Genomic DNA, 27,686 nt, shown 5'->3' on the forward strand with positions numbered 1-27,686 from the left:
AAATAAGGTACAAAAAAAAATCTGTAATCAGATCCAAATTGGCCCGCTCCACAGGACTCTAGCCCAGTATCCCAGTCAGCCCAACTGCCTTTCGTTGCGATCCCGTGTAGCTAAAAATATGGTGCTCAATTAATTGCACGTAGCCCAATGGGAGAAGAGGTTGGTATATTGACAATTTATTCAATTCTCAGTAGTGTTTCTCCTTATTCTTTATCATAATTTCATGGTTTTTATGTTTGAGGCATTTTTTTCTTAAAATGGTTTATCTGGCTTTCTTTCTAAACTTGCTCTATTTTTTTGGTTTTTAGTAAATACTAGTAAGCAAATAGAAAAATAAAGTAAAAACAAGGCACAATTTGAAGGGAATCTTTTCAGTTTTCTCTGTAAATCGAACTAGATTGCTTTCCAACCATTTTCTTCATCTAACCCATGTTTCTGTCACTCCTTCCCTTTTTTTTTTTTTGAAAATAGGCAATTCCACTTTCTTTTTTAAAAAAATTGTAAACCATTTCCAATTCATGATGTGGTGCAAAATCCATACTCCTATTTCTATCAATTCGAGCAAAATCTTTTGTATCCACTCTAAAACAGATACTACAATAATGGCAATAGTAAAACACTTTTCCTCCCTATTCCGAAGTCCATGAAGTAAAAAGTAGAAATGTAAAGAAATCAATAATTTTTAGGATATGTAAAGATATCGTCCACCACAAAGCAGGCAAGCAGGCCTCATCATCTGTTGCAGTAGCAAATCAAAGAAACAAAAAAGAAACTTATTACTGAATCTTTGTTTTTTTTGTAACTATTCATATTCTCCTTCCCTTTGGTTGAATTGTCCAGTTTGCAAAGAGCCCTTTCTTTCAGGATTCTCTCAGTTATTTGTGGTGGTTTCTACTGTTTACATGATTTTACTTGCAACCATTTGACTTTGTGCAATATTTGGCTTTGAAATTTTTGATTTCTTTTATAGTAGAAGACTTGGGAAATTCTTGAGACTGTGTTTTCAAGAATTGTGAAGACCCTTTTAAATTTACTTGAAATAAAGTGTACCCAACTGGAAAAAGATGGGGACTTTGTTGAAGACACCTAACAAGCTTGAATTCGTTTCTCCCTCGTGTGGTTTTGCTCATAAGGTCAGTGCCTTGAGCTCTTTGGGGCATCTGATTAGTCAACAATTTAGTAAGTTTGGTTATAAAGAAATCTTGCTTCAATGGGGGCAGTGGTAGAACTTGTAGGATTAAAAGGCTAGTTGAAGACATAAAACTGATCATTTGAACAAAATATCTGCTTTAACGGCGTCGTTTTCCATGGACCTTTAGATTCAGATCGCGTTCTTTGTACCCTGAATTTGCTGTTGAGAATCCAGCAGTAAACTGGTCCCCTGAATTTAGCAGTTGAAAATCTAGCATATGGCTAGAGGGAAGTGACTTCACCGCACGATTCAACCTTGCTCTCGCTTTTAATGCATCAAACTCATATATCATTTTCTTCTGTCAACTTCTTGGTGTTTACAGATTACAAAGCCGAGAAAGCTGATCAATGAGTTCACCTTATTACAGAGGGCCAAAATTTGATAAGATGTCCTGCTCAAATGCCCTAAAGACCTTCATGGGATCAAAGTCTTGCACCAAGACATGCATATCGTCTAAAGATACATGTGGTTACCTATTTAGGACTCTACCAGACTATCACTTCAGCCTACTAGCTTCATCTAGTACATCTCAGAAAACTGTAGGAATACTCCTATAAACAGATGGTAACACCATCTTCAAGATACAGAAAAACTCAATGTTTTGGATGCTATGTTACAATAACACGGGCATCAAATGACATAATCAGACCATTCAGAAATAAATGAAGTATGATCCATGGACTCCCCAGGCACTTCATCATGCCTTCTTGGCTGATCCTTCCCTCCCACCAGCCTTGCTGGGTTCCCAACCACCGTCGTCTTCGGTGGCACGTCTATCAAGACTACAGACCCAGCACCAATTTTGGCTCCCTTTCCAATCTTCACATTGCCTAATATTGTTGCTCCAGCACCAATGAGAACTCCATCTCCAATCTTCGGATGGCGATCGCCACCAGCCTTGCCGGTGCCCCCTAGGGTTACATGGTGAAGAATTGACACATTGTTCCCAATCACTGCTGTCTCACCAACTACCACTCCGGTTGCATGGTCAAAAAGGATGCCTTTGCCAATTTCAGCTGCCGGGTGAATGTCAACAGCAAAGACATCAGAAATTCGGGATTGGAGAGCCAGAGCAAGTGGCCTTCGAGATTCAGTCCAGAGCTTGTGAGCTATTCGGTGGGCCTGACACACAAACAATTTATTCTTCATTATACATAAATCAACAAAATCATTAAGGAAGGAATCTTCTAACCTCAAAGAATGGCAATTCTGATTTAACAAGTTCATTTCCTGATAATGAAACGTTACGTGTTAAATACTGACATCAATCACGGCTACATACCATAACATGACATACATGTACTCGTGAAAATCCTAGTGCAACCTCATTTCTCCAGAAGCACTATGAGCTCCTCTGACGAGTGAAATACCAATCCTCAGGATCACTTTAAGCTCCACCATCAGGTACCAAGTTTACGCAAAATGCAAATAGCCATGCAAGTTTATGTTGTTTATTGTACTCAGGACAGAAAGCCTCGAAGCTCAAAACTTCCCACAACATCCATCATTCCTACGGAAAACACTAACATATCTCGCTGCCTTTCCAAATCGAATAACATATTCGCAACCTAACATTGATTCACCATGTTACTCATTTTACATTACTTTATAAATCTACACAAAAGAATTCGGCAGGGCAACAAATCAACTTAATTTTTTTTTTTGTTTTTTCCAACAAACGAACAAATCAACTTAATTGAGAGGCTAAAATTAGCTTTAAAATGTTCTCACAACTTTAAGATGTCTGTCTTTTCCTAGTCACATACTTGATACAGGAGGAGCAAGATCTATTTTACACATCGGGGTTGGCGTTTGCTGAGCTGCGCAAACTTCCTCCAGACATGGAATTGAACTTGAAATGAGGTACATCAAGAACGCTCGTACCAATTATTACTCAAACACAGAATCAAGTAAGCTGAATGAAGATTTATAAAAAAATAAAAAAAAAATAAAAAATCATGTGAAGTAACTCATTCTAATTCCATCAGCTATAGGCTATGTTTTGGAGAAGCCAACGGAGCTTTTCCCATCAATTAATATATATATATCTAAAAATGAATAAAGCTAAAACTTGGATCCTTTTGAAGAGCTCTAGCTGTAACAAAAGATACGTAACAAAATTGCCAAAGAATAAAAAAAAATTCACCTGGCAAGCGAGGAACCCTTTATAGTTAAGGAGGCAATGAGAGAAGGAGACGCAAGCAGGGTCCCTGTAGCGGGCAGCGATGAGGTCAGCGACGGTGGCTGACCGGAGATTAGGGTCTCTGGAGAAGGAATTAAGGAAGAGGTCATAGAGGAGAGTGGAGAGAAGAGTGGAAGAACAGAGCTTATTTCCCAAGTGGAAGGATAAAGAACGTTCTAAAGACGGGTGAGAAAGAATTGTGGAGTACAAGTAGCTGGCCAAAGCCGGTTCGGTTTCAGCATCGCGCCGAGCCTCGGCTTTGATCTGGATCCACACCCAGGCTTCGCCGCCGTCGTTTGCTAAGTCTATGGGCGACAGCATCTGCTGGGTTTGTGTTGGTGAAGAACCGGAACGCAGTTCTTCCCCGGGCATTAGGGTGGCGGCGTCGTTTCTCTTCTTCTTTCTTTTTCTGTTTGTTTCTCCCTGTCCCCCCCTTTTTTTTTAAGTCGGTATATAAAGTAGATATCATATCGGCAGAGGAGCAACTCTCTATTTCTACTTCTATTTCTGTGGGTGAAGATATCTGCACCTCTATTTCTGTGTGCGTACGTAATGCTACTACTAGATTAGAGGGCTGACGTTTACGGGAGTGCCACGTGGAATTGCTTTTGACCTTGAGTTGTGCTTAAATCGGACATAAAGATCACCTCCAATGATGGGATTTGGCGGCGCCTCTGAAGGATTAGATTAGGGGCAGAGTTAACTAACGACAAATCAACTATGGCATGCGGGCCAAAATTCACCAGTTATTTTATGTAGATTTGGCCAGTTAAGGTTTTGTTCACTTCCGTCCAACTGTATAAGTTTTACTAATACAAAGACTATTGCTTAGTTGATTTGGGCAGCGCCAGGTTGCCCGGATATGGCAATTGATATGTGCCCGGATATTGCTGCAGTTGAATACGTTAAAAGGAAGAAATAGAAGAAGAGATTGTCCGGACTAGCAGTAAAATGTTATATTTACACGTACATAAGAGTCTTTCCACAGATGTTTTTTTAATTACACTAATTGCTTGCATTGATGGAGTTTTATGATTTCTAGTAGAGACTTCTAAGTAGGCTGGTAGCGTGTTTGTAGCAGCTGATAGCCTTGACAAAAAGAGGGAGGTCTCTCTCTGCTACTTGCATTCTTTGGTCTACAAAGGTTGGTCATGACAGTAGGCAGGCTTTTGAAGCTGGTGACGAAGGGAGCATTCACCCCAGTTTTGCATGCTTTGGCGGATTGTTGCTGCTTGCAGGTTCCTTTCACTTTGTACTGCTCTTAGCTGGCTCTGTGCTGTGTTTTTTGGGAGCGGGATAAGCTTGAGTTGAAGTTGGAATAGAGATTGAGGCAGAAATAGTTTGAGCTGCAGATTTGCTTGCAGGCAATTGATGTTTACTGAGATTCTGAAGCCGCTTGTACTGCCAAGGCTTGGATTTTGTTATGATGAAGCTCCATTGTCATTTGGTGGTAGTAGCAGGATTGACCCCAGTTGGCAAGCAAGCTGATATGTCGTAAATCTGCAGAATGTTACAAGCATTCTGATCTTAATTGTTGCAGTAAACATTCATAATGGAACAGCCATGAAGCCTAAATTATACCAGAGTGCTTCATTTGGTATACATTTATTTGGTTTTAGATGCTTCTGTCGCATGAAAAATTGTTCAACCTTCTAGAAGAGTTGCAAGTATTTTATGCTGTTGGTCGGTCCATTGGAGTCTTGTGTGTTGAAGAACTGGAATCCCTCCTAGTATGGCTATGGTCCTATGGATTATTTAAATTAGCAAAGAGGATGTGCATCAAAGGAATGTTAATTCAGTGGGCATGGACAAAAGGTACAGTTTTGGTAACACCACAGTCGCTATCGATCAAAAGAAGGAACAAAGACAATGAGATCCTGTACCTTTTTTTCTTTAGCTAACAGGTAAGAGTCTGATGTTCATTATCAACTGACACGAGTAAATGGTTAGAGCATTCTGGCTGATGCAAGAAGAACAGATATTCCAACGTTAGCAGAGCTACAAAGCCATTTTTCTTTAGACAAACAAATCTAAAAGCTACAAAGCGATGCTAAGCAGGCTGGTTAGGCCAATCAACAGATCAACAAGGGATTTACCACTCCCACTCTAGCTAAGATGCTATGATCGTTATTTTATATGGACAGATGCAAGTTACACTACGTCTATATTATACAAACACTTGAACAATGCAGGTTCTGCTCTCCTTAACATTTTTCAGGATGCAGAATATGCATGAAGTGTCATAAGACACTAATATTCAGCATTTCATCGGGATGAAAAAGACACAATACTTCTATTATCATACAGCACTTGTTTCTGAACTTAGGTCCGCTAGCCTCCGTGCTGCCAACATCTACCACCAGCTGTTGACCTTCTGCAGTAAGAACCACTGCGCGTGGGTGCACCACAAGTTGATGAAAAATTTCCATATGCAGAACCATAAGAGGCATAACCTTCGTGCTGCCAACATCTACCGCCAGCTGTTGACCTTCTGCAATAAGAACCACTGAGCGTGGGTGCACCACAAGTTGATGAAAAAGTTTCATATGCGGAACCATGAGATGCATAACTGAAAGAGTTAGCATAATACCTGAAGTCATTACTATTTCTGGGACTTAAATCAGCCCTCCTGCCTTTGTGCTGCGAACATCTTTTATTCCCGTTAGTAGGTTTCCTGCTACAATGTGAACCATTCTGTAATGCTGCCCCACAAGTTGATGTAAAGTCCTCAGAGGCATACTGAAGAGAAGTACTACTTCGCCTTGAGTTATTACAAGAGCTACTTGTTGGACTTGCATCAACTCTCATGCCTTTATGCTGCCAGCATCTTTTATTTCCTTCTGTAGGTTTTCTACTGCAGAATGAACCATCATGTGTTGCTGCCCCACATGCTGGAGAAGTTATATCACAAAAAACTGAAGGAATAAGTGAATGATTCTGGCTCTCCTGTATCCCAATTTTGGGACCTGAATGTATAAACGAGCTGGGGATTTCATCTCTATGGGAAATACTAATGGTCTCTTTGATCCTCTTGCCCTTGTGCTCCTCGCACCTCTTTCTAGCCGCCGGAGGTTGCCTGGTGCAAAAAGTCCCATCGTCTAGGTCCACTCCACATATAGTTGAGCTAGAATCAGTGTGGCCAGCTTTACTGAGGGATGTATTATAGTCCAGAACTGGACCGTACACATAATTTGCTTTCTTATCATTTACTAGCTGAGGGAAATTATTGATTTTCCTTCCCTTATGCTCCAGGCATCTCTTGTTTCCTTGGACTGGTTTGCTTGTACAGCAAGAGCCATCATCCAAAATGACTCCACAAGGTGGGGTGAATGTCTTGTTTATAGGATACTCATTTGCAACCAAAGTTGATTTTCCATCTTTAAGTAACTTAGATGTGAAACCATTTACTTTCATGCCTTTATGCTCTGAACACCTTTTGTTCCCTTCAGCTGGTGCCCTTTTACAGACGACTCCATGACCTAAAGCGACACCACAGATGCTAATGTAATTTTCGTTGATAACAGATCTGACAATCAATCTTGGCTGTGATCGTCCAAATTTGAAAATTTGAGCGAGGAGGCCATTAGTTTCCAAGCTAGTGTAAAAGTCCAATCCATTCTCCACAAAAGGTGGTTTGTAAGCTTTGATTTTTATTCCCTTCTTCTTTTGAGATAAAACCTGTAGCTTTGCCATAAAGGGAGAAGTTTTAGAGATGCGATCAAGCATTTTGAGTATATCATTGTGTCGGCGAGGACCATTACTTCCCTTATTCCATGCGTAATCAAACTTGCCAAGCAGATCAGATTCAGTTTTATCAGCATCCCTTGTACTCTTCATCTGTTCAAAACCAAAACACAGGTAAAAATTTCTCATCGGGATCCAGAAAATGTTTATGTCACATGAGCAGATGTACACTTTTGAAGAGAGAAAGAACTAAATCGATGTTAAACAAAGGTTCAAGTAAATCACTACGAGAACTCCTCAATATTAACTTAGTCGTTGAAAGAGTAACATGCTGCATCTGAACTTCAAAAGGTTTGTTTTAACCATGTTAATGATCCAACATTATTGACTTGGTAGAGAAAGAAAGAGGGTTTTTCAAACGAATCACAAAATGCTGTGGTTCTTAAATAAAATTTCTGAATTTATTCTGAAGTAATTCACGAGATCACGTACCTTTCCTTTGCCTTGCCTGTTTCTTTAAGTTACTAGGGTCATTCATTATCCAAATAGTGAATGGAGTGACCCAATCATTTCTATTATCTTTTGTTGGTTAGTTTCTAAAGCAGAGAAATTTTAAACTGACTACATAAGCAATTAAATGACTATTTAAAAAAAAAAAAAAAAAAAACTCACAGGAGCCCATCTGTAGACAATGGAGAACCCTTCAGAAAATATGTCCTTGAACAATCCAGATCCCGTTTGAGCCAACCTTCCGTTGCAACCATTCAACTTAGTGTTGGAGCTGCCATTCTCCAAATGAGCCCCTTCGCGCCCATACTGCTGTAGTCTATTCCTAACGTTGTCAGATTTTCCAAGGTAAACAGGAATTATAAAGTCCGGATCAAGTTTGCCAGCATCTCGCCGAGATTTACTACGCCATACAGCTGTGCCAAGCTCATAAACTCCAGTACAGGAAGTGCAATTTGGGAGGTTCTGCGTCCTGTATCTTTCAGCCCCTTCCTTCCCATTTGAATGGTCTTCCCAATCAGAGGGTCCAATTAGAACCTGGACATAAATCACATAGAACCCATCATGCATTCAATATTAAACTTAAAAAGCATAAGCCAATTATAAATCCACGTCTGACAATCAACGGCAGACCACAAATTCTTGGTTAAAATGATCCCAGACTCCTCAGTTGATACAATTGGCAGCTATTATAAAGGATGAATCCAGTACACAATGCATATGATATTCTTTGTTTCTTTAAGATCAATGATCAAACATATTCTCATATTAACATCAATCATCGAAGAGTTAAAGCAATTTCTGTGGGAATACTACTCTACGGCATCAATTTAATTTCTGGGCTGAAGTCCTTGTAGCATAAAAGCATAAATCCTTAACAAAATTTCTAGCAAGAGCGCTCCAAGAATAGAGAGTATAAATCAAAGACTTAAATTGAGAACGATGATGTCCAAGCAGTCACGTAAGGAGAGAAGGAAGAAGGGCGTTGCTGACCTTCCACGGTGAGAAAGCAGAGTCATGCTTGGTACGCCTGCAATCTTCTCTCTTTAGCCTGTTGCTGCTGCTGATTGTAGCGAGGGCGGTCACAGATTTCTCCATAGCTTCCACTGATAGAGTGATAGATGGAGGAGCTCGCTCTCCACTCTCCATTCTCCCACTGTCACTGAGCCTGAGCCAGCGGACCGTTGCTGCTTCACAGCGGAGTAGTTCCTTGACTTCCTTCCTTTATATAAAGCGCGGTCATGTTTAGTGTGAAATTACTAGCTTGCCCGCAGTCACGCCGAGAGTTGCACAAATGGTCCTCGCATATTTGCAAATTATCTTCTTCTTCTTCTTCTTCTTTATGTAAATTAAAAATTTTTAATTCTTTACAATTATATAAAGTTGATCGTCAAAAAAAAAAAATCCGATTAAAATTAAGCTGCTATGCTTTGAATATGTGGTGGGCTAGGACACATAAAGGGAGTTTAAGAGATCAAAAGGTCAGAAAAGGAGGACTGATCATTTTGTCTTTAAAAGATTAACTAGATAGACTCCTGTCCTGTCCTGTCCTGTCTACCACTTTGGTGGCTGCGGTGTTGTATTGTATTATTTTTGGGCTGCTACTCTGTTCATGCGACATTTAATTTGGGTGTGAAAATAACATATGGTTGGATAGTTACGCTGGTGACCAAACTAAAAAATGAAATTCTTATATCCTATTGTTGTACTTGCACAATTTTCTAGGGTGGGCTAAATCCATGCGCCTAGCATTAAGATGACAATAAAGCCCATGAGAGTTTAATAAATACTTTTTTTGATACAAAAAATTGTCTTTCATACAACAAGAAATATTTAAGAAATTAATTTAAATTGTTTGATACCGTCATTCTAATCATTGATCTACTAGTATTTTTTAAAAGTATACTGCGATCAACTTTGAAGTGCAACGTGCCAAAAAGATAAAAATATTTTCTTAACACAATTAAAAAAAAAAAATCTCTCATTTTCTCTTACATGAAAAAGAAATAAAAACATTCTCTCCACTAAATAAGAGGAAAAAAATAGGTGGCATCGAAGTGAATGACAAAATGTCAAAAATTTTAAGATCATTCACAACAACGTAAAATTCAAATGCAAATTAGCACCATCTATTTTTAACAAAAAAAAAATTAAAGCCTAATTTTTTCTGTTGAAAAAGTTTCTACCAATCCCCATAAATGGTATGGATATTTTGGTCAACTTGATTATAAGTGTGGTATAAACGTGAATCATTAGTTAGATTGGTTTCTAAGGCCAAGTTGATTGATAATGTGATGTATGTGACATATATATATTTATATGTGTGTGTTTGGACAGGAGATTATTTAAAATAATTATTATAATATTTTTTATAATATAATATACATAAGATAAAAAATAATTAAAAAATAAAAAGTATGTCAAAAATTATATTTATGATGTAAATAAATCGCTATCCAATCACAAGCTTGCTTCAACCCTAAGAAAAATGGTGTAGCCAAAAGTTTATTGTACTGTTTTTGGTCACGCGAGGTTATCAGACATGGGTCCATATTTTGTAGTCGCAAGTCAGTATTGTCAGAGCATTATTGATTGTAGTTTTCTTTTTCTTTTCCATTTTTTTTTTCTAATCCCTTAATATTTATTCATTTATTTATTGGGTCCTGATTGATAATAAAGAAATCACAAGTAGTGAGAATAATTGTCAGTCACGAGCGTTTTGAACCATGCATGTACTATTTTATCAATTGTTAACTGTCACAAATAATTTATAAACATTTTTCACAAAGATGTGAAATTAGTGCAAAGGTAATCCGAATCCACAAATTAAAATTCAAACCGCATTATTCCAAATTCATATGTTAATGGTGGCTGCCAACTGAACTGCGAGAGATGATTGATTAGGTTATCTAGGCAGAGGATAAGAAGTTACTCTCAGTACTGCTCTTACCTTTTTAGAAAGAGCAAAGACGTGAACAGATAATGGTTACCAATTTCCAAGTAATTCTAGAGTACGTGGCATATAATCTGCAAGCATAGCCAAAATAGCCTTGTGGAAAGTGGAACCTATTGTCAATCAAAGTCACCTGGAGCAAAAGCAAGATTCTAACTTTTAAGTGTAGCCGGCTTGTATTGATGTGTGGTACACTCGTCTGATCTGATGATGGTTCAATTTTCATCAGGTTCCCTCAACTTAGTTGAGCCCTCCCATAAAGTAGATTCCCGCCCTCCTCCTGCCCTCCTAGGAGAAGGAATAAACTAGACATGTGTTATTACGGCAAAAAAAAAAAAAGAAAGTATAACCGACCCTTGACATAGTACGGCTGACGAAGGGAGACTTCTTTAATGTCCATAACTCATCCTCCATTTTTTTTCCCTATTATTACTATCTATTTCTACTCCTACACTATACTCTATACTAAGAAAGGGGATGATCCAACATAACTCATTCTCTGGGTATAAGAACTAAGGCCTCTAGATTTACTGAGTCCATCGTGGCATTGGCAGCATGCTTGTGGTAAAATAATATGTACAGCAGAGCCAAAAATGCTTCACTGGCAAGAAAGTGAGGATGAATTTTGAAGTAGGAAGCCTGAATGACTAGCATCCAAGGGCAGTGCAGCGCAGAACAACTCGAGAAGTTACTTAATGAAGCTAATCCACCGGAGGGATTAGCAAGGTAAAAGTTGATTCTGTGGTTGTAACTTGGGCAAATACTTTCTATATTATATTACACGTAAATAACACGAAAAACTATAAAGTTGATAATTACACTACTCTTGCCTGGACATCCATGATCATGAATTATAATACCCATTAGCACCCCCTTTTCGCAACAAAAGTATCTTTTCAGGATTCCTCGGATAACCAGACGAAAAATATAGTGAGTGGTGGTATCTTTTTTCTTCTCTTATCTTTTTTAAGCCTCGGTGATTTCTATGCTTGCATTATTTGTGCTCATCAAAGTCAGCTGTCTTGGCCCTCCAATAGAACAGAGACAAGGCAGCATCGTGGAGTCTTGACCTCTTTTGTTCCTCCTTTTGGGTGCAGAGTCGGTGTGTCCTTGCATGGCATACTGTGTACGATGCTGATTGCGAATGCAGGGAGTGCAATAAGGTCTCTGAAGCTTGTTGGTTCTGTTCTGACCACGGATCATCTGTAACAGTGACTCCATTCCATTGTATGTAATTTTACCCCCTCCACTCCACTATGGGTTTTTAACTTTTGAAACCCTTACATGATACTTGCTTCATATCTGTGAACATCTCTCCATCACTATGGAAAAAACCCAAAAGTGGGTAATGCCTATTACCGAGTAAATTGGGCACCTTTCAGCCCATTCCTCGTTGCTCTCTTGCTCTTGCTCCAAGAGAGGAATTCCATCTTAATTCCTCTCTTGCTCCTTCTTGTGTTCTCTCCCCATCTCTCCTGTTTTCACCTCTGTCAAACCTCTAACTCGGAGAGGATTGAACCTCCACCGGATCAGATAGGTGCATTACGCACCTGCTGGATTTTTTAAGCAAATCCTTGCCTCCCACCCTACTAAATTTTAATGCTTTGGTGGTAACTACCAGGCCAAAGGCTGGTGGTTGTCAAACCTCTCCTCTTCCCTCTTGTACTTTTCGTCCCATCCCGTTGTGCATGAACCTCGTTGGTAGTAATGGTTGTCATGGATGCCATGAGAGGGCTTTTTTCCTCATGATAAATTGTACTCAAGTTCTGGGGTTATTTGAAATTTTGAATTAGCATTGTTGCGCAGAAAATTGGCAGGTCAACAAGATAAGTCGGTTAGACTTCTTGTTTGTTTCAATTTCTAACTTTGTTCCATGTATAATGATGCAATTTAGTTTTCAATTCAATTTAAATTCAACTCCTCCATATATATATGCAGGATTGTTTTGGTATAATCAAATGGACAATAAGATTGCGACCTCTTAACAAGTACTGTCGTTCAAGTTGGTTAACCTATAACTCAGTCGGGCCGGACTTGTTTGATTCCGACTATTCTATTACTCGATTTGTTGTCCAAGTATTTGTTCTTTTGCCATTTGATTTGATAGATTATCCAGCTCTGATGTTTATATTGGTCCCTTGGCTGGGAAACAGGAACAAAGTCCGAAGAGCCAATGGAAAGAGCTACTAACCAAGCAAATTTTTAACGGGGCAGAATTCATTAGGCGGAATCCTGTATTTTAGTTTATTTTTTGACCTGGTACTTTTTCTTATCTATTGAGATTTATTAGTGGCATTTATTATCCTTTTGTTGATTGCCTTCTTGCACAGGGAGAACTAGTTAAGCAGGAGTTTTAATTACCCAACAGTCGATCATAGTTCTATAGCTCAACACGCAAAAGAGAATATTCCTTGTCCTGGTCTAATAAGTAATACCCCATCAAATTCCAAACCTGTCGAGTTGCCCGAGATCATTTGGACTTTTTTTTTTTTTTTTTGCATTAGTCTAACTTGCTCAAATGGACAAGATTAACTGTTTTGTTCTTGAAATAAAGAAAATGGTTAACCTTTTAGTTTGTATTTTTAAGAATTTAGAAGTAGAGAAACATTTTTTAAAAGGAAAAAAAACGAAATTCATAATACAATTACCTCTTTACAAACCTTAAAAACACATATTTTTTTTTCTATATAAAATATAAGCTAATATTATTAATAAATTAGTCGAGAATCATCTAGCACAATTTGCTTGACAAAGAATGCTACACTAATGTCAGAAAATAAATAAGATATGTCAAAGATATATCTAATTTAAAAAATCATTGGATTTAATAGAGTTAGAAAAAAATAAAGATTACACTACAAGTCACAAACTATCAAATTTGATCAATTACACAAGCTGTTCCATAAATATCTGTGCATGTCAATTCCTTGAAATCTGCTATCTAACTAATTCAAAAAAAAAAAAAAAAACTAATTCAAGTTCAAAACTGATGTTGAGATTTAATGAAAAGATTCAAAAAATTCACATATCATTCAACCATAGAATTAAGTTGGTTTTCTTCATTCTTTGAATGTTTGCTTAATTTTCGAGATTGACAAAAAAAAAAATAAAACATTCTTCACATGTTTGTAATGATGATTATTTTGGTAATTCATGTTTTCTAGTCACATAAGCCTTTAGAGAACATATGGAATTATTTTGGTAATTCAAGTTTTCCAATCACATAAGACGTGATAGAACATTTGGACAGTTATTTTTTAAATTTTTAATAGAAAAATATAGTCTAATAATTTAATGTATTTGATGTAAAAAGGTGTTTGACAAATATAATCACAGAAAAAATAAAATTTTTTTTTTTTTTGGCGCAGAAAACAATATTACTGGTTGCTAGACTAGATAAGAGAGTGATTTAATTGCAGCAGCTTTAAGAGAAATCAAAGTGCTCTTATCGCCATAATTACGAAATCATGTTTGTTTAATCAATCACGCTATTTCACAAGTACAATCATTTCCGTTGAGTTTCATGGAACTAAAGAAATCAAAATGTAAAGTCAATTAATTTAACCTGCACAAAAAGACATAACTTTTGTTTAAGTCGAATATATTTGCCTATATTTTAAGGTCTATAAGTATCAGTATCATCATTTTTGCCAAAAACTAAATACATCAGCATGAAATGTATATATATATATATATATATATAAAAGCATCTCCTGGTTGCCTGCATTACTTTTTTCCCCAAAACTTCTTCTCATTTACAAATTCTCGTTGGCCCTTAATATATACGAGTAGTACATTGGTATTCTAGTCTAGAACACGACAGACAAGCCAAAAGGCACTACCAATATTCTTCCCTCTTGGACTCACGCTTTCTTTCCTGGAATTCGTCCTTGCACAAATTAAATAATTTAAGATCCCATGTAATCAAAAGTCTATGAAGTAGATGAGTGATTGAAGGAAAAAAAGATGTCAAAGACTAGAACCAGACTAGAATGAGAAAGCTTCCAAACCATGACATAGTGTATTAATTGTTGTTTTCTGGCGTGTGGGGCTCTCAGTAACGTCTTTTATTTCAGCCCTTTCGCTCATGTTTGTTAACCTCTCGCTTTCTTCACTGCTGTTTCCATTGATGCCTTTTCAGTTCCCTCCCTCTTCTGTTTGGCACTTTCAGTTTTGTTTGTGTCACTTGTGCAGCGTTATAATTGCTATGACAAAACCCAATGTAATTGAAACACAAGCCTGCAGTTGCAGGCTTTGCTGACATTTGTCAACCTTTTGGGGACCCGTCTTGACCTTTTACGACGAGTATTGTTTTGGGTCACACTTTCCTCATGAATTCGGTTTCAGCTACTTTCAGTTACTGACTATGTTTCCTGAATTTCGCCAAGTGATGTCCAGCTGATTTGGGATTTGTTTATGTTGTTAATTAACTCAAAAGATTCTGTCTTTTGCGTCAGACATTCTTCCCTTATTTTAGCTCAAGTTGTTAGCCATTGGAGAAGCTATTGATTCACTCCATTTTGGTGGAGTTTGGACTCTTACATGGCAAGTGATAAGTGAAAATTAGACCCTTTTTGGGATTTTATGTTTTGCGGTTGCGGAGCTCTGTTTTGAGGAACAAAAGTGAGGTTGCTCTCTTGGTTTTGTGGAGTCTGATGATCAGAATATGTTTTCCTGAAGTGGTCGTTCCATTGGGATATTTGAGATGAATCTGAAGCAAAAGAGTGTGAAAGGTAGAGTCTTGGGTGTTTCGGAGAGAGTTGTGCTTGTTGCCGTCAAATTTTCGTTGGATATCCGAAGAAATGCTTTACTCTGGGCTTTAACTCATGTGGCTCAACCCGGGGATTGTGTTAAGCTGTTGGTGGTCATTTCTCCTCACGGCTCAAGTAATCTTTCGTGCTTCTGTTGATGTTATGAGCCTATGAGTTTTCTCTCTTTTGCCTTCAGTCTTGTTTAAATGCGTAATTGTTGGTGCTTGTACTCGTTGGTTCCATCATTGTGGCTTTAACACCAACTCCTATTTATTTGTTAATGTGGCGCTTGTCTTAAACTAATTGCTGCTCAGAAAGTAATTAAAACCAGTCTTGTTTAGCTTAATATAGTTAGAGATTTCATGGAGTTTCATGAACAGACACAGAGTAGCCAATAGACGTTTATTTTTGGTGTACAGCTGGTGGTTTTCCTCATTTTCAGAATTTCCTCAATGAGTTCCTGATGCTTGTGTTAGTTTTCTAGAGCTTTATTCATAGTACCTTCACCACATCTTTTCTTTTTGGCACTACATCAAGTATTTTAAAGTTTCGCCCAGCCCAGTTTGTGAATTGATACTTTGTCAGATTTAAGTTGTGAAATGCTTATATTTCGATGTAAACCAATGTGGCGGCTTGACTTGTGGAAGCAAACCACATTTAGTTTAGTGTATTCTCCTGCATCTGTGTATTACACAAATTACAACCTAAGCCCATGGCTCGTGTTGTTGGCAGCAACTTGCTTAAGTATTATGCCTGAAATTGTTATGCAGCAACTGTTCCAAGTGTGGTCTAGTATTATGCCCGATATAGTTATGTAGCAATTGGATTACCCCAAGAGTTGAAATGGCAGATTCCTATTATGTATCTCTATTTTCAATATTGTAATGGTCCTCCTTTTTCTGCTTATATCCTGAATAACCCTGTTTGTATTGGTATTAGCAATTTAAACAAATGATTTTACTTTTCAGGCAAGAAGTTGTGGGGTTTTCCAAGATTCCACAGTGATTGCGCTGTTGGTCATGGCCATGGGGCTCTAGGTACAAGATTGGATCAGAAAGATTATATTACAGATTCATGTGCCCAAATGATGCTTGAACTTCATCAATATTACGATCCAGATAGAGTATGTGCACATATCTGTTTTTAATAGAAATTGATTCCTTTTTACTTGTTCCAACTTCTTTGATATTCTTTGCAGATAAAGTTGAAGGTAAAAGTAGTTTCTGGGTCCGAACTTGGAGTAGTGGCTGCTGAAGCCAAGAAAGCACAAACACAATGGGTCATATTGGATAAGTAAGTTGAACTCTGAATATTTTGTCTTGTTATGAATCTTTGTTAATTGAGATGATTGGGTTTCTGAAATCACAAAGGCTCTTATCTGATAGTTCTATTCACGCCATATTTCTTCCCTAAGTTTTTACTTTCATTTATTAAACAGAGGAGTAAAGAAGGAGGCCAAATGTTGCATGGACCAACTCGACTGCAACGTCGTGGTGATGAAGAAGTCTCGTCCAAAAGTGCTTCGTCTGAATTTGATTGGAACATCAAGTATTGAAGCTGTTGGGCTCTCTGGGTCTGAAGCATATGAAATGCATGTTGAAAAGGACTCTGATCGGTGGAATGCCACTCAGGTGCCAAATGTGACTCCAGTGAGCAGTCCAGAGCATACATCATTCACTGCTACTGATATTGAGGCATCATCAAAATCAAGCTTAGACCTGGGCAGCTCTCCAAAGTTTATCTCTGAAATTGACTGGAGGCTAAAGAAGGATTGGTTTTCCTATCACAAAGACAATCACGATGTAGATGAATCAGATTCTGACACAGATAGCGAGAAGTTGACGTCTCCTTCCACAAGTGTGAATTCCCACCAATGGGTGGCAGACATTCTTAGTTCAGCCCAAGAATATTCGAAGTATTGTAAAAAAAATTTTCAGAATTTCAATAGAATGCTGAATCCCACATTCGAGTCCTTAGATAGGAAAATCTCTGTACCTGATCGAGAGACCGAAGTTGGAGTTCCAAAACATGGGCTAGATGTGGACTTGAGTGCAAATGTGAGAGACGCAATTTCACTAACTACCAAATCACCTCCCGATCCTCCTCCACTTTGTTCAGTATGTCAGCACAGAGCACCTGTGTTTGGAAAACCTCCAAGGTGGTTCACTTATGCTGAGCTTGAACAAGCTACGGGTGGATTCTCACAAGCTAATTTCTTGGCTGAGGGTGGATATGGTTCTGTACACCGTGGAGTCTTACCGGATGGGCAGGTAATAGCTGTGAAGCAACATAAAACAGCCAGCACTCAGGGTGACCGTGAGTTTTGCTCGGAAGTAGAGGTCTTGAGCTGTGCACAGCATCGTAATGTTGTAATGCTGAATGGATTTTGTGTGGAAGGTGGAAGAAGGTTGCTGGTTTATGAATATATCTGCAATGGCTCTTTGGATGCTCATCTTTATGGTATAGTTTTTTAAACTGATTCACATTATTCATCAATTGATGTTCATCGTGAATAGAACAGATGAGATGCTTCTCCCAGTTAAGTTCTACCATATTTCAATCTGTGAAACCAATACCCAGTAGCATGTAATGTATGTCAAAACCTATGAGAGATGGTCTACAGAGCTTTTGATGTCTTGCACTTGCCCCAATTTTGCATATGCACAAGGAGATTACCTTTACCCTTACTCACCAGTTTATTTACACATCCTAATAATTTGCATATGTATCTCTGCTTTCCATTTTACAGAGTATTAGGACAAATATCTCGTATGCACTGGATCTAATAAATGATTTGGGTATCAAATACTGTTTGAGAATGTGAATGATATCTGAAATAAGTGACTTTAAGCTGTTATGATTATTTGCAGGCCGTAAACCTAATCCATTAGACTGGTCTGCACGTCATAAAATTGCAGTTGGGGCTGCTAGAGGACTGAGATATCTTCATGAAGAGTGCAGAGTGGGCTGTATTATCCATCGTGACATGCGGCCGAATAATATTCTTCTTACTCACGATTTTGAACCACTTGTATGCCATTCTAATCTCCCTCACTTCGTTTCCAATTCTTTCTTCTATTCTTTATCATAATTGTTGAGCTTTCCTCCAAAACTAGATGAGTAAGATGGTTGTACAAATGCAAACTTAGGATCGAAAACTGTCCTGGAAAATCCTTTGCCTCATGTAATCTGGCTCAAACAGTCCTATACTTCAAAACGTTTTGTTTCATGTACAGCCTGAATATGGATTGCAACCTTAGTATAAGCAGCAATATTTTTTTTTTTTATAATGATTGTTACATGATAAAATGATAGCAGCAATATAAAATGATAGGAGTGTTTAGAAATATTCCCGATGGCAAATCTTTTATCCATATTTATTCTGTTAAAAATTATTGCCTAACAAAAAGAAAATGCAGGCTCTGTAAACAACATGATCTTTTCTTTCACTGTCTCACTCAAGGTGAGATGATGTTATGCCAGTAGTCATGTAAGCAAGCTGCCTACAGCTGTACAACCTTTTTGTTTTCACAATGTCATCTCTGGTACATTGGCAATATGCTTGTGTCTTATAGATGGGGGTGCAGATTTGAATTTGTAAATGCAAATCCCCTTGCCAAGTGTGAGCTGATTGTTAAGTATCCTCTAACAAGGCCTTCATTGTATGAAGGGGCATGTAAAGCCCTTTTCTAATTTTCTTGCTCAACCTCATTTCATGGTCATTTCTGCAGTTCTGATCCTTATCTTAATTTTTTTGTTCTTTCTTCTTTTGTTTCCATGTCCTTTATCCTTGAACTAAAGGTTGGAGACTTTGGACTAGCAAGGTGGCAGCCTGATGGGGAGATGGGCTTTGAAACAAGAATAATTGGAACATTTGGGTAAGTATGATGATCTCAATTCTCGGGCACACTGTTTACGTGACACTCATGTGACATCCCATCTTCCTTAATGCAGATACTTGTCTCCAGAATATGCTCAGAGCGGTCAAATCACTGAAAAAGCTGATGTATATGCCTTCGGTGTAGTTCTGATAGAGCTGGTCACAGGAAGGAAGGCTGTGGATATAAATCGGCCCAAGGGTCAACAGTACCTCACTGAGTGGGTATGTCTGATTATAATCCTTTTACACACAGTTCATCAATGTACGAATAGAAAACTAGCTGTAATGGTATCTTCTGAAACGTCACAATGTCGAAAGTTGCAAACTTAGTAATTTTCTGATAGACCATAATCCCTGAATGGACAACATAATGATGTGTTTATATATCTGTTTTTGTTGCAACAAAAGGTCTTAATTCCTTATTCTGCAGTGGTTGCTTGGCTTCTCACATTTGGATGTCATACAGGCACGCCCTCTTCTGGAAGAGTATGCTATTGCAGAACTAATTGACCCCCTTCTGAGGAGCTGCTACTCGGAGCAGGAGGTTAAAAGCATGCTGCGTTGTGCTTTCTTGTGCATACAACGAGACCCCCATTCACGGCCCCGCATGTCTCAGGTATACAACTGAGTATAGGACAAATCTTGACACTGAATAGTCCCTTTTTTTTATTTTGTCAAAAGCGGCAGAAATTCATTAATATGCACACACATGTACAAGTAATCTGTATATCCGAGGTAAAGGCCTCAAAACTCACCTACTGTGCTGACCATGGAGGTATTCTGTCATGCCAAACCGCATCAACTTTCAGTTTTGTTGCATATCTAGCTATACTATCAGTAATTCTGTTACTATCCTCATTAATTACGTCATAATAGCACTTCCTTTATTACCTTCTCAGAAAGACGACTTTTTGGAGCAATTCTGAAGGGCTGAATCAGTTTGAAAGTCTAGCTATGGTGCTTGCATATATGCTTATATTTTGCTCTCTCTTGCACTTCCTCTGAATCTGCAGGTTCTTCGGATGCTGGAAGGTGATGGTTTCATGAACTAAGCAACAAACATACTCCCCGGTGAAACAACCAGAATACCCCATGGCGCTGCCTCCTAATCAGAAATAAACAAGGACAAAGGCAAGAGTAAAAATCTTCATCAAGAAAGCAGCCTGATGACATTTGCATAACTCTCGTGTTAAGCTCTCCTTCAGATGATGATCAAAGGACAGCTTATGAAGGTGTCTTCAGGTGTCTTCTGTGAGAAGCGGAAATGATGCCAAAAATGCAGCATCATTGCTCTTTCCCGTGACAAAAAATGCATGGAATATTTGTAGCTGTGAAAATTATTCGTCCAGCCTAATGATTTTTGTATTTAGATTATTATTATTATTGTTGTTGGTAGCGGTGGTGGTGGACATTTTTTATTGGTACTTTTTTATTTTTTGTATTGATAAAGAGAACGGAGTTTCAAGGTTTAGAAAATGGCGATGACATTTATGTTTGGATAGCAAATTATTTAAACAAATTTATCTGCTTGCATTATAAATACATTTTTATTTCACATATGTCACACTAAAAAGATGTTACAGTATTTTTTATCAAAAAATTATCTCAAATAATCTTCTATCCAAACGTGCTGATTTATCATCATTAGTATTAGTATCATTTTTGCCAGGAATCCCATTATTGATCTAGGGCGGATCCAATTCATTGGCAAATGAAACATTCACTTTTATTACTTCATGTATTAGTATTTGGCCTTATGATCTATCATCCCATAATAAAATTAATAATAGTTGGGAATTTTGTATTATTGAGTCTTATGGTGTGTCGTCCCATAATATTATTAACAACTAAAACTAATACTCCATTTTAGCACGAGGTTTGTTAGCTCTTTAAGCAAAGAAGTGGCTGGAAGTAGAAATTGAGAACAGATTTCACAATTTGATTACGTTACAAATTAATTTGTTGTTTAAAATAAATAAAAAGAAGAAATCTACTATGTTGCGGACTAAAATGCATTAACTTTAATTGTAAAGGGCAGAAAAAGATAAATTATAAATGTCACCGACTCCTACTGCAAAATTTCCTTGTGAAAGGTAAATCTGAGAAAATAAAAAGTGCTAAAATAACAAAATTAAATGGAAAAACAAAAAAGTTCCTCCTTCCCGGGCTGGAGGCATGACTTCAGCGCTCAGCTTCGGCTTCCGGCGGCCGCTTTCTTTAGCTCTGAGAGGACTGATTCTCCGGCGATTCTCCTCCTCCTCCAATCCACTCCACTGTGAAACATTCTCTCTTCTCCTTTGTTGAAGAACATTTATTTTCAGGACTACATATATTTATGAGCTTTGCTTGCGGTCATTGCTTATTCGTAATTGCGTTTTTTTTGCCTTTTTTGCAGGCTTTGCTGAGGAAGACAAGCATGATGGCACAGAAAAAAGAGACCCACCTCATCATAACAGGCCTACCTTCATTCATCCCGCTGCTATCGTTCACCCTGAAGCCATTTTAGGCCAGGTACCTTTTTCCTTTTTCTTTCTTTCTTCATTTCCTTCGTGGGTTTAGGAGTGTATGAGGGGATTTTTGAACATTTTAGCTCATGAAATTTCTATTTAAATGATTCTTAATACTCTAAAATACTACTGGATGTTGCTTAAGTTATCCCTTGTCGGCTTATGTAATATGATCGAGAATGGTGTTCTGTGGCTCAAGTTCCAAATTTTATTTGGTGGGCTGGACGCAAGTTCATATTGGCTATTTCTACTTCAGTGTCATTTGTTGAACAAATGCTTGGATGAGGAAACAATTAATCAAATTCGAGTTTTATATGGGTAAAATTTAGAAGCTATGATGCTAGTCAGAATTTCAAACTACATTTCCCATATATACAAAAAGGAGCTCAATATTTGAACTCTAGGTTTTTGTACGTGGCTTCCGGGGCAAGTCAATTACCCATGGTTTGATTTCAAATACTCAAAGCTTGTTTCTTGCTAGGTGGCTGAGCAGTTTCATTTGGATAATGGCTACTTTGAAGAAAATTTTGGAACTAAATGATCCTTATCAATAACTTTTTGACAGCCTAAGTTGATTTTACTATGCAAAAGTTGTTTCCGAGTTTCCTTGTTGGCAATAATGCTGTTCTGAAATTCTTTATAGTTCAGGTATTGGAATATCTTTTTTAGTGAATATGGCTCTAATTTAAAGCCTTTGGCAAATGGAATTTAAAGATACCGATGGAATACTAGAACATGATGGTTCTGATAAAATATTGAACAAGCAGTGTAGGAATAAAAAAGTTTACACGAATTTCTGTCAAGTTTTCTAGAAGAATGCTAAGGTTATTTGTGCCATAAAAGACTACAAATCATTTGCAGTTAATTGGATCTTCTTGGGAGAATAATTCCTTAGAATTGTCATTGCTCTAGCTTCTAAAGTGGTTGTCTTGCAATGCTATGGCTTCTGTTAAGTGTTTGTACTATTTAATCATATTTTTTGTGATCTTGCAATCTAGATGGTTTTTTCTCCCTTCATTAGTTTATTAATTTCTGTTCATGCAAGGACAGATTAATTTTATAGCATATCTACTTTGTTATCACAGAGATTTTGTAAGCCTTGCAACCAATGCATCTTCAGAAACCTTTATAGATGGTAATCTTTTACAGGATTTAGTTGCCAATGTGGGTACTTTAGTGACCATTTTGATGACTTCTGTTTATGAAACAATTGGAGCTCATTGCAAGCTATTGGCCAGTTCGAATATATTTTTTATTATAAGAAGATAGAGCAAAAACATTGAACTCTGAGCAGGTGAAAGAATTAGCATTGTTTCTTCTTCCTCCCTTGAATCTCCTAACATGTTTGCCATGGTATTTATGTACGTCAGGCATTTTAAGTTAAACGAGTCTGGTGGTTAATGTCTACTGATCAAGCTTTCCCCATCAGAGAAGCATGTATGTCTTCTGATGCAAGGAAAGTAATTTGTCAAGTCAGTTCAAGACATCGTTTTCTTCTAGGTGTTTTATGGTATTGGAATGTTGATAGTGAAGGTATATATTCAGTATCTAGTTTGATTTATTTGGAGAACATAAAATGTTTGTTCTGTATAGGGTGTTTCTATTGGTCCCTTCTGCACAATTGGACCTTCAGCAAAGGTGGGGAATGCTTGTCAGTTGTACCCTGGCAGCCACGTCTTTGGAAACACAGAATTGGGAGATAACTGTGTTTTGATGGTGTAAGTTGAAGATTCTCTTAACTATTTATTCTTTTAATATAGCTGACACGCAGTTCCTGTGTAGTCATTCTGCTTGTAAACCTTTTTTGTTGTTCTTTTGTTTTTCCTCTGCAATAACTTATGTCCAGTATGTGTTGATATCTACCAGTGGTGCTGTAGTTGGAGATGATCTTCCTGGTCACACTGTCATTGGGTGCAATAATACCATAGGACATCATGCCGTTGTTGGAGCTAAATGCCAAGACATGAAATACAAGGTCAGCTTTCTAGAATTCTGGATGACATTCTCTATTTTTGCATTGATGGATTGGTTGAAACTGTAAGCTTCTAACTCAACTTGGAAGAGTATACAAAGTCTGACTCAATCCACAAGACTCCTTAAATCATTCTGTGCTAGTGACAGTTATCTTTTTTCTATCTATTGCACATCAGTTGATTTTAAAAGCTATTGGCTATTGCCGATTTTGTTACCTATGATATCTTGTTTCTCTATTGATACTTTAGGGTTAACTAATTGTAAGAACGTCAATCCAATTTCTACATCTTAATCCCTTTGGAGAAACACGTGCTGCAACGTGGTTGACTGTTTTTTGGTTCTGAAAGGTTTTGAATATTTCCATTCAATGTACTTTTATTTGTTTGAGTGATTGTTTTTTATAACATGCACGTGGCTGTATGTTTCTTAAACTCCATGCAAAACTAAAGGCATGATCTGTAAAGCTGATTAGGTTGTGGGCTTCTTTCTAAGAAGCATGTGCTGTGTTTCTTCTCACTTTGTCCAAGTTATAGCTTCAAAATTTCTGGTGTCCACTGTCCACCGTCCGCTGTTCTGTTGTATTGCGTCTTATTCTTTCTTTTTCTCTTCTAAAGGTTTTACTGATTCTTGTACTAGCTTGTACTTTAAATCTTTACAGTTTCTCTTGAACATTGTGTCATAATAACCATCTCTTGATTGTTTTAGCCAGGGAATGAATGCTTCCTTGAGATAGGCGCCAACAATGAGATTAGAGAACATACATCTATTCATCGATCTTCAAAGCCAAGTGACATTACTGTATGAAAATATACATGCTACTTTTTTCATTCTTAAACCCAGAAAACCCAATCTGATTCATGATGTGTTTCTCTAATCAGGTCATTGGTGATAACAATCTTATAATGGGATCTTGTCATATAGCCCATGACTGCAAAGTGGGTAGTAACAATGTTTTTGCGAATAATACTCTTCTAGCAGGTCATGTTGTGGTGGAAGTGAGTCACAGTATCTGTTCTACTCTTCTTTTGCAATGCTAACCTAGATAACTCTTTCAATGATACTTGTGCTGTATTGTGATTGATGCATTCTGCTTGTAGGACCATGCACACACTGCAGGAGCAATTGTGGTTCATCAATTTTGTCATATCGGTTCATTTTCTTTCATAGGTGGTGGTTCGGTGGTATGTTCATGCATAATTTCATGTTCTCCATGTTAGCATTACAATTGTTTATGTTGGTCTATTAAGTAAGCTATTTAACACAGATGAGTAGGTTAATTTCCATGGATGATGTTCCATTTTTCATTTTCTGCAGGTCTCTCAAGATATCCCCAAGTACATGATGGTGTCTGGGGAAAGAGCTCAGCTTCGTGGGTTAAATCTGGAAGGTCTTCGGCGTCATGGATTCTCTGTTGCAGAGGTTAGTTTCTGGTTGAAATCGGTCCTTGATTGGTTTTACAAATTAGGTCATGAGTTTGTGTGGAAACTTATGCTTATCTCAGCAATTGATAACCATTCTGATCGTCAAAGAACCAAAATAATATAAGGGCCGCATTATATGGAAATTGCTCCACCATATTTCTTTTTAAGTCAAATGAAATAGATGACCATCCTGTATTTTCTGTATATGTATGATTATAGCTCTCTGTCTAAATAATCATCCCTTGCTAACTGTACAAGTTCAGCAGCAGATAATTTTTTCTCATCTCGTGCTTTCCGGCTAAGGTTATAGTATCTGATGCCTGGGATTGTCCGATGTGTCGAAATTTTGTTCATGGGGACATCAGTGAGACAGTGACTATGATGGAACACATGAATTTTACTGCTGTTCTGGTCTTGTATCCAGCTTTTTGAAATACCTAGCAATTTGTTCCTTTCATTTTATTCCCTTTCTTTTGAGGCAGGAATCTTTTGTGTTACATTTGAAATGCTGCTTTATTGCTTCTACATTTACTTCATCTTAGAATTATTTCCCTGCATTTCTGCAATGGTTCAGATCAGAAGCCTGAGAGCAGCTTATAGAAAAATTTTTATGCCCATTAATGCTAATTTGGGGGGCGTTGAAGACCGAATGGTTCAAGTAGTAAGTTATTCGAATGTCCATGGTTTAGTTAAAGTAAATCTGCAAGACAGAAATATGGTAACCTGAATTTTGAATTTTCAGGAGCAGGATGAAGAACTGGTTCTTGTCCCCACTGTTCGTTCCATGCTACAATCCATACGGGATTCTTTTGCAGAAGATCGACGTGGAATTTGCAAATTTAGATCTTGGATTGAAACTTAGACTGCAGTCCAGTAAGTCCACATCCCTTTGTCTTACTCTTAGAATTTAGATCTTGGATTGAAACTTAGACTGTATCCGCTGCAAGTTTTTTGATGTATGTCGAACCATAAAAGTTGTATATAATTAAAGTGGAAGAAAAATGAAAATTTGTGTCTGCTCTGGCAGGTTTATGAATTGAAGGGGCACTTGGAAGTTTGGTGTTACAAGTTTTTTATAAATCCCGCTGTTTACTTCTTCACTGATTCTGCCCTTAATGCCTTTTTCTCTATCCAGTAGAGATAGCCAAACGTAAAACCTGCCTCAGCATCATTTCTTGTATTTCAATGTTCAATTGTGGAAGTTGTAAGAGTGTATACTAGGTAGCTTTCGTGAAGAATAGTCTGCAAAAAAACCTCCCCAGTGTTCAGGTATGACAGAGTTTTTCATCTATTCATACCATATACGTATTGTTGATCATATTAATGGTAATCATGAATAATCAAGTTTTTTAATCATCGTATCTATTCTATTTCAAGCCTTCTTGGCTTCATCACAGACTAAAGATGGTTCTTTCATTCTTAGATCTTTTACATTTCCGTCTCCCCTTGCCAGCGTTGCCTTGCGCCCCATAGTGGAAAAGGATCAAAATTCAAGATCATTAGCTCTGTTAAATTACTACTACTCTCTGAAATGATTAATTGCGCCAGAAATTGGACTGATGTATGAAACACCATAGCTACTTTGCCCCCTCTTCCCCCCCCCCCCCCCCCCGGGAGGGGCATTTTCTTGAAGCACTATGCTTTATTTATTTATTGTTGATTACCAAGTTCCTGTGATCCTTTTATTTGGCATTGTATGCTTGGGAGATGCAGGTTTTACATTTGCTCTTTGCCTCCACAACCTCCTCCTCTACCTCTGCACCACCAGTAGGTAGGACAAGAGATGCAGTGTCATCAGACTCCTCCCTCATCCCCTTGGATGAATGAAGAAACTAAAAAAGGTGACTGTGATAAAGTGATAACAGACAACTGAGATCTTGCAAATGACGTGGATGATCAGATTTTTAACCTTCTTTAGTCTTTCCATATGAAGATTTCAGTCAAACATCCACTCATTATGGACAGAAACTCGGCTATGGGGGATCTTATCTTCAGTTCTTGGATAGGGTCCGATGTAGGTTATTTCAAACCGTCTTGAAAAGGATAGGACACTGTTTTCTGGAGATAATGATATCCTACTAACTTGTGGCTTTTGACGCAATTAGATGCACTAATTTTTTTTTCCCCCACTTTTTTGGCAGATGCATCCCTAACTGTTATCTGTCATCTGTCACATACAGAATTTGAACCTGACGGCTGAGAGATTAGATGCACTAATTTATCTAGTGATGAGTGAAAAACACTTACTCGACAAATGTTCGGTAACAAGATAAAAAGTCAAGGAAGGTTAGGAAAGGAACGTACGTTTTCTTTATCTTTATTATTCTCGATAGAAGATTCCTTCATGACAATGCCAACATATGTGACTGAAATGAGGGATCAAATGGAAATATTGGTTTAAGCTGGATTGAGTAAAACCTACGTAATTGATAAAAAAAAAAAAAGTTGCATAGACGAAGCTGTGGAGCTACTTGCCATTAATCAATGACTAGCTAAATTGTCTAGCAGGTACCCCACTGAGAACAGAATCTGGCTGAGGAAGATTTGTCTCCAAAATAAAAAGACCTCAATCAACATCAGGTGTAAACAAGATAAAAGAAGACATTCAGTGCAGTAGACCAATACGGGACTGTGT

The 27,686-nt window shown here is 37.7% G+C and overlaps 4 protein-coding genes across 10 annotated transcripts; 2 read left to right on the plus strand and 2 right to left on the minus strand.

The window, feature by feature from the left end:
- Positions 1–1,453: 1,453 nt before the first annotated feature.
- Positions 1,454–3,841, minus strand: LOC113774226 (serine acetyltransferase 5-like). 2 transcript variants are annotated; one of them, XM_027318782.1, is made up of 3 exons: positions 3,583–3,841; positions 3,339–3,456; positions 1,454–2,314 (listed from the first exon to the last, which is right to left on the minus strand). In XM_027318782.1, exons 1-3 carry the CDS (start codon positions 3,744–3,746, stop codon positions 1,823–1,825), a joined length of 774 nt encoding a protein of 257 aa, XP_027174583.1. In that variant the 5' UTR covers positions 3,747–3,841; the 3' UTR covers positions 1,454–1,822. The 2 variants fall into 2 exon arrangements, with proteins under 2 accessions (XP_027174583.1, XP_027174582.1); XM_027318781.1 differs by having other exon boundaries at positions 3,339–3,841.
- A 1,487-nt stretch (positions 3,842–5,328) lies between these two features.
- On the minus strand, positions 5,329–8,746 carry LOC113776471 (protein EFFECTOR OF TRANSCRIPTION 2-like). Of its 3 annotated transcripts, none has more exons than XM_027321646.1 (4): positions 8,559–8,746; positions 7,731–8,102; positions 5,965–7,211; positions 5,329–5,865 (listed from the first exon to the last, which is right to left on the minus strand). In XM_027321646.1, the coding sequence occupies exons 1-4, from the start codon at positions 8,712–8,714 to the stop codon at positions 5,706–5,708; spliced, it is 1,935 nt and encodes a 644-aa protein (XP_027177447.1). In that variant the 5' UTR covers positions 8,715–8,746; the 3' UTR covers positions 5,329–5,705. The 3 variants fall into 3 exon arrangements, with proteins under 3 accessions (XP_027177447.1, XP_027177446.1, XP_027177445.1); XM_027321645.1 differs by having other exon boundaries at positions 5,329–5,880; XM_027321644.1 differs by having other exon boundaries at positions 5,329–7,211.
- Positions 8,747–14,504: 5,758 nt separating this feature from the next.
- On the plus strand, positions 14,505–20,689 carry LOC113776472 (inactive protein kinase SELMODRAFT_444075-like). Its single transcript, XM_027321647.1, has 9 exons — positions 14,505–15,404; positions 16,238–16,392; positions 16,468–16,562; positions 16,708–17,729; positions 18,140–18,300; positions 19,071–19,147; positions 19,224–19,371; positions 19,616–19,765; positions 20,163–20,689. The coding sequence occupies exons 1-9, from the start codon at positions 15,224–15,226 to the stop codon at positions 20,199–20,201; spliced, it is 2,028 nt and encodes a 675-aa protein (XP_027177448.1). The 5' UTR covers positions 14,505–15,223; the 3' UTR covers positions 20,202–20,689.
- A 613-nt stretch (positions 20,690–21,302) lies between these two features.
- On the plus strand, positions 21,303–27,157 carry LOC113776474 (probable acyl-[acyl-carrier-protein]--UDP-N-acetylglucosamine O-acyltransferase, mitochondrial). Of its 4 annotated transcripts, XR_003469019.1 has the most exons (12): positions 21,303–21,424; positions 21,545–21,660; positions 23,250–23,374; positions 23,523–23,631; positions 24,336–24,428; positions 24,509–24,625; positions 24,728–24,811; positions 24,945–25,049; positions 25,626–25,712; positions 25,794–25,924; positions 26,079–26,320; positions 26,505–26,646. XR_003469019.1 is itself a non-coding variant. In XM_027321649.1 (11 exons), exons 1-10 carry the CDS (start codon positions 21,325–21,327, stop codon positions 25,911–25,913), a joined length of 1,056 nt encoding a protein of 351 aa, XP_027177450.1. In that variant the 5' UTR covers positions 21,303–21,324; the 3' UTR covers positions 25,914–25,924; positions 26,765–27,157. The 4 variants fall into 4 exon arrangements, 3 of the variants coding, with proteins under 3 accessions (XP_027177450.1, XP_027177449.1, XP_027177451.1); XM_027321649.1 differs by lacking the exons at positions 26,079–26,320; positions 26,505–26,646 and adding an exon at positions 26,765–27,157; XM_027321648.1 differs by having other exon boundaries at positions 26,079–26,646.
- Positions 27,158–27,686: the final 529 nt, after the last annotated feature.

The sequence above is a fragment of the Coffea eugenioides genome, chromosome 6 (genome assembly GCF_003713205.1).
Source record: "Coffea eugenioides isolate CCC68of chromosome 6, Ceug_1.0, whole genome shotgun sequence".
Lineage (NCBI taxonomy): Eukaryota > Viridiplantae > Streptophyta > Magnoliopsida > Gentianales > Rubiaceae > Coffea > Coffea eugenioides.